The sequence below is a fragment of the Balaenoptera borealis genome, assembly GCF_965194805.1.
Source record: "Balaenoptera borealis genome assembly, chromosome: 21".
Lineage (NCBI taxonomy): Eukaryota > Metazoa > Chordata > Mammalia > Artiodactyla > Balaenopteridae > Balaenoptera > Balaenoptera borealis.
Genome location: NC_138880.1, coordinates 22,924,397 through 22,931,236, shown reverse-complemented (window position 1 = coordinate 22,931,236; position 6,840 = coordinate 22,924,397). Strand labels below are relative to the sequence as shown.

Here is a 6,840-nt window from a genome sequence, read left to right as displayed (position 1 = left end):
TTAGAAAGGCATTTTCTAAAAAGGATCATTTACACTGTAAAGTGGGAAAAGCAGGGGGCAAAATTGGATACAAAGTACCAAGTTTGTAAATCACTCTTAGGCAGCACACTCAGAAAATAAAATCAGACTATACACACAAAATGATAATGGATTTGTTTCTGCGAGATAGGATTTGTTTCTGGGAGATAGGAATCTAGTAGTAGATTCCTATCTACTTTTTTCAAAAACGTTTACTTTTTTAAACCAAAAAATATAAATAAATAAATAAGATTTATAGAATGGCAGATTTTAAATGTTGGATTGACTGCATTCCAGAAATCTTAAGAAAATGTGTCTGGAGTGATCATTGCATTTCTACTCTATGTGCCTATAAACTACACGATTGGGAACACAATATAGATGTTTTTAATGTTTTTTTAAATTAAAAGATATAAAACATTTCAAAATACTCTCTTTTTATGCAGGCGAATGACAAAATGAAACGACCAACAGCCCCGTTCAATGTCATCTGGTGATGATTTGAATAGAAATAAACTGTGCATAACCAGAGTGTCCTCATGAAAAGACCTAGAAAGGGCACTGTGTTGAAATTCTGTGCTTGTTAGGATGGCCCACTAGTAGAGTAGAGCTGGTTCTGCATCATCCCCAAAAGCAGAAATGCTAAAAGGCAGCAGAGAAGGGAAGCAGGTGTTTTCCCTAGTCTTGGAGTTTATTAATCAAGTGCAATAAGCACGTTTCAATCTCCTGTAATGCTTATATTTAAATGTTTTAAAACATTAAAAAATTTGAACTATTCTGCTTAGTAAGAAATTATCCCAGAATCATTAGAGGAAACCAAGAAAAGAGACACCAGGGAGTATCTTTAGAGCCTGGCAGCGTCTGGCAGGAGGCAAAAGTTCAGTGACTATTAGACAGCAGAATGGATGAACACATCCAGAAACCCTCGGTTTACACACAAGCAGGTTCCATGAGAGGAACCCTCTTTCAGCAACGTTCTTCAAGGAAGAGAACTGAGAGAGTCAAAGCTTCTAATCCCTGCTGATAACCTGGCTACTAATTTGTTTTAATTATCAATAAATAACATTAGGCAAAATTCAGTAACAGGTCATTTTGGCAACTCAAAGCACTGATTTCCTACAGCTTAATCTAGTATTTTCATCAAAAGGAGTAAACAACAGCTTTTGAATTCATATCACTCATTAACAATGAGTGTGTCCTGGGTGTACCTTTTCTTCTTCCATCACCAAGTTTTTAGAGTCAATCCCCCACTTCCTAGGCTCACGCTTAGTTTCTTTGGGAAGGTACGTGAGAACTTAGGCGGCCAGTTTTTTGCTTTCGCAAATTACAAGCAATCCAAAAAGCTTAACGCAGCTTCTGGAAAGGCACCGGGTGTCTCTCAGCACCTGGAAAGCACCTCTCTCACTCCGCAGCAGATTAGTATGATAGCTCCACACACTCTATGATAAAAACGAATGTGACAAGCACAATTACCTAAAGTAAATTCACTCTTCCTGCCACACATACACACACACAAATCTAAATTTTAGAGATAGAATTGAAAAAAAAAGTCCGAAATCAAAATTTTAAAGTTCAAATGTTTTTAACTAGCATTTTTTTTCTAATGGATATTTAGCTTATAAATCTTTCCTTTTAGACTAAACCAGTTTCCAAGGGTAGCAGATAAAGAATGTGACAAATAACAAGTGGCCTTCAAATAGAAATATACTACCAAAAAATATATAAAACACGGAATCCAGGTGAAAAGGACATTTAGCAGTGTCCAGAAATACTGAAAAAGCAGTGGAATTTTCGCAGGCATCTGAATTTTGCAAGGGAATTTTAAGTGAGTAACAAGCCAACAGTCAAAATGAAATCTAGTTGGGGAAAGTGACAGACCCTGACTTCTACCTATCAAGATTTATGGAAGTAAAGGGTCTTTAGGAAAAAAAAATGGACAAGCATATGCTAGTTCTATGTGGCTGCTTGGATTCTTCTGTAACAAAAGTGTTCAATTCATATAGTTTGTTATGTTAAAGTAATCATTTTCATTTGAGACCTCAGGTCAGTTGTTTATTCATTTCCAATTAGCCCAAGATGATGCCTTTTCTTAAAAAAAATAAAATGCAAATAGTCTTCAGTCTAAAATATGGTCTGTATAATATTTTAGAAGGTCAAAGCATTGTAAAAATAAAAAACAACAGAGTGCCAATGGTGGCCAGCAGACTTCCAAGATGGTCCACAAGAACCCCACCCTGGGGAGTACATAGTGTAATTCCCGACTTGAGTGTGGACATGAATACAGTGGGAATTCCCATGATTAGGTTACTCATCAGTTGACTTTTAATTAATCAAATGGCAGATTATCCTGGGTGGGCCTGACCCAATCAGGTGAGTCCTTAAAAGAGGGATTGGGCCCCTCCTGAGGTCCGTTGGCTTTGAAGATGTAAGCTACTATCAGAGGGCCACAGAACTAGAACCTGAGTCAGACGCTGCCAATAAAGCGGGCACTGTCAGTGAGAAAGCAGGAAACTCGGCTGTACGGCAAGCAAGAAAATGGGGACCTCAGTTCGATGACCCCAAGGAACTGGATTCTGCCCACACCATGTGAACCTGGATGAGGACTCCAGACCTCATAAGAGACCCCAGCCCAGCTGAAAACTTGGTTTCAGCCCAGCAAGATCTGAGCAGAGAACCTGGCCACGCCTTGCTGGGCTTCTGACCTGCAGAACTGGGGCTAACAAACGGGAGTTATTTTAAGCCACCACATTTCTGGTAATTTGTGGAGCAATAGGAAACTAACATACTAATGTTCTAGACACTGGGAATCAATGGTTAAGAGCGTATTCCAGACTTCCAGTTTAAGGTGGCAGAGCATTCTATTTCTTCTCTTGAAAATCCAAAACAGGGAAAGGGGGAAAAAGTTAAAAAGCAGCCCCATTTTCAATGCAAATAAAGAGGTATTAACTATAAACCACACTATGGTGTATGAAGATGGATGGTGCGGGGAGTGATAAATCATGCCTTAGCAGAGGAGGAATCAGACCTCACAGCCTGGAGAGCTCATGCAGCCTACAATGATTTCTCACTGCAAAGTGGGTGACAACGGGGTGAGTACCAGGGGTACTGGCTGTTTCAGTTGTACACAGACGCGTCCTTCAGCTCCGTCCTGAGCAGACTCGGTGACAAGAGGCAAAGAGGAGGGAGGAGGAATGTTCCCAGAAATGATAGCTGGGGGACTACGTGCATGATAAAACCGCCAGTCTTCCCATCCAGCCAACTTTAAAATAAGAGCAACAGTATTTCTCAAGCTGGAAGTGCAAAGTCCCTCCTCTGGAGAAATAGATTCTTGAAGTAAAAGACCTATAGATATCAGCAATGGTCATCTACTAGTTTTCACCATGTCCTAAGAGGCACTTTATAAATCCATGAGAGGCCACACTTGTTTCCCCTCTTGTCTTCGACCTTCTTAACCTTGGGGCCTTTATACTAGCTCTTCTGCCAGGAATGCTGGTGCACCAGGTGGCCCCGTGGCCTCATTCTCCCTTGTCAACTTCAGGTGTTTATTCAAATGCCAGCTTGCCATTGAGGTCTTCAGTTTTCACCTCCCATCCCCCATCCACGCCATCACTTTCCTTCCCCAATACCAATTTTTCTCCTCAGCACTCATCACTCCATACTCTGCTATGTAATATCTTATTGATTCACCACCTCCCCCTGCCACCTACCCTCCCCCCATGTAAAATCCAAGGAAACAGAGAATTTTTGTCCATACAGAACAATACTAAGTGACCAAAAAGATTTTTTGGAATAAATTAATAAAATAGTCACAAATTCTAAAAAATAAGTAAAAGAAAAATTAAGGCAATTAAGAAAATGAGAAAGTTGCAAAGTAAATGGAAATAAACATCACATATTACTTAGCTCTGTGGTGAATATTTACATCATCAAAACAATGAAAACACTATGTGTGAATTAAACCAAAAAGTAAAGTGTAACTAAGGGGAGGATAATAAGAGCAATGGAGGCTTACAGGTTACATGATCTTCTGCAATTCCTAAAATTAGTGACTCAAGAAGTAACAATACATACACTTAAAAATCTGAAAGGAAAAATGAGAAAACGGCTTAAAGAGTTGTAAGTGGTTATAGCAGAGTGCCTGAGTTTGCTGTTTTTGGTTATACGTATTTTAGCTCTCTTTGATGTTTAAACTCTGTATATATATCGTTTAATAAAATAACAAAGGCATTTTACCTAAAGGGAAACTGTGTCTTTGCAAAGTTCTAAGAACGCTTGATTCTGTGTAATTCCTATCACAGTGGCTGGCACATGGTCTGTACTGAACAAATATTTGTGGGATGGAGAGATGATTTTGACTATAAATACACATGGAAGATAGCTTCTGAGTTTCACGTTAAATCCTACAGAAGTGTGTGTTCTTTGACAACAGAAAGAATACTTCATAAAATGCTTTGTTTTTGATATAAATCATAGGATAAAACCATAGATGCGTTGCAATTATCGCCAAGAAATAGCAATAAAATAAAAAATGCATAAGAAAAGTTTTCTTGAAGTTTTAGTTAGAAAATACTTATTATATAAAAGTGCTGTTTGCCTCTATACCTATAGTTTTGAGCAGTAGCATGTAGCTATATACTGCCACCTAGTGGCAACATCTGTAAGTACAGTCTAGTTTTGGCAACTGCAAAGAAACTCTTCATATTTAAGCCGAAAAAAGCTATATCCATCCTTCTATCCATCCGTCCATACAATCCTTCTTTCTCAATTCATTAACTGAATCCTGAACAGGAGTATAAATACGGAGGAAGAACAGGCAGTAAAGCTAAAGTATTTTATTAATAATTTATTGTCAGTAAGAAAGACTGGCTAATGGTAGTTTTCAGTAAAAACCTTTACAAGACCATTGCATCACAAATATACAGACACTATAAAAACTGTGTCATGGTGGTTTTGGTTCTAAACAGTCTGCAGAAGGTCCCCATTACACTTTCCAATAATGAAAAATCTTTATAATTCTAAAATACAGCAACCCATTTAAGACATGTCCATGTACGGGATCTGTCCTCATCCTATATACAGATAGAAATGAATGATTATACTGAAATGTATTAACGAAACGTCATACTTCAGTTGAAAAGGACACAGAGTGAAACCCTGGTTATATTAAAAAATCAGGGTGCTAGGTAATGACACTAACACCACCAAAATTCGGTCAAAAACAAATGCACAAAGTATCTTGAAAGTCTAGTTAAAACTATGAAAAAATCAAATCTGTACATAAAATTTACAAAAAAAAAAGACAGGAAAATTAAAATAATCAAATCTATATAAATACATGAATCATGCTAACAAGATAGTAGGACTGATTTTCGTTTCATTATTTTAACACAGACAAATGTAAATACAAAAAGATGCTCAGAAACGGCACAGCCGACGTAAACCTCACCCAAAGACAGACGGTCAGGACGCTGGAAATGGCGACCAGGTCACAAGGCGCGGGGTTCAGTGTAGCCATGCCCGTTTCAGCTCGCCGAAAAAAGCGCTTAAGCACTGCTGCAAAGAACAATGCAGGAGATCACCGACAGAATCTCTAGGTTCATTACGGTTCAGGCACTTCGGGGGGAGTCTGAGCGTCAGACCTCCGTATGCTGTTGAGAATCGAGTGGCGGGATCGTCACCTCTTCGAAGTGGCCGTCATCCCCACTCTCGTAGTCACTCATCATGACCTCAGACTCGGCTTCACAGCACGCGGACACGTCAGAGCAGGAAGCTGTGGAGGCGTACGCGGACACGGGCATGTTCTCTACAGCGGAGGCGTCAAAGCTCCTCTGATATCCCGGAGGGTAAGGGGCGTAGGGTTCTCTGCGAGCACTGTTCTCACCAGGGCCTGCCTTTTGAGGTTCAGACATATCGGCAGGATAGAAATTGGGCAGATACTGATTCAAGTTGAACCTCTGCCGGCTTCTCGATGAAGAGCCCAGGCTCCCTGCAGCGGGCATGTCTCTGGGAGGGTGTATGGATTCAAACTGGTCACTGAATTCTGGAGGTAAGGGTGGCAGCTCGTCAGGCACGGGGAAGTCCTCTGGCGGGGGTGGGAAGTCGCTCTCGATGTCGTAGCCTCCAGGGTAATAGTCTGTATCGATGGCGTTCGGATCTGCTGAGTACAGGGGCGTCTGCTCATCAATCACCTCATAATTGGGGAACTCTTGTATATCTGGCAGAGGAACACTTGGCATCCAATCTGATGTGTCCCAGTGATACCCTTGGTAGAAAAGAAAACAGATTTCAACGTGTTTTCCTCCCAAGAGTGTGTGCCATGGAAAAAGGGCTCAGTGTATGCAACACACACAGGTGCAAAGGCATTCCCACGCACAGAGGATCAACATTCTGGAAACCCTTGGTCTCTGCTTTGAAGACATCCTCCCATCCCGAAGCACTTTTGAGAACCTCTATGAATTAGGCTCTGCTCCTAAAATGTGGACTTACAGTTTTATGTAAGCGCCTAACACTCAAGTGTTAGGCGCTTACATAAAGAAATGGAAGTTTTAACAGAAGCAGGATGCTAGCATCTAGATACATGCACTTCTCTTCAAACGATTCCAATCATCCTTTCAGCTTTCCTCTTGTAATGTAGAACCCACTGCTCTTTAGAAAGAAGAGTATTAGTTCAGTCTTAGGACATTGGTAAAGAAATTTTGTCCTTTCAGAAAGAAGTCTCTATTTAGTAAAATATTAAATGTCACTTGATCTGCACTACTTGTCGTTAAAAAAAAAATACTAATTAATGTGAGCCTTTAAATAAAAGCAATCTTTAGCATGATA

At 40.0% G+C, this 6,840-nt stretch overlaps 1 protein-coding gene across 4 annotated transcripts in view; it reads right to left on the bottom strand.

Moving 5' to 3' along the window:
- Positions 1-4,835: 4,835 nt before the first annotated feature.
- Positions 4,836-6,840, bottom strand: part of FAT1 (FAT atypical cadherin 1) — a 124,746-nt gene continuing 122,741 nt past the window's right edge. For all 4 annotated transcript variants that reach the window (XR_014239171.1, XM_082375112.1, XM_082375114.1 and 1 more), the window contains one exon: positions 4,836-6,280. Coding sequence is in view for 3 of the 4 variants with exons in the window: in XM_082375112.1 (XP_082231238.1) it covers positions 5,652-6,280 (629 nt within the window). In the remaining variant the exon portion in view is untranslated. The remainder of the gene's footprint in view (positions 6,281-6,840) is intronic.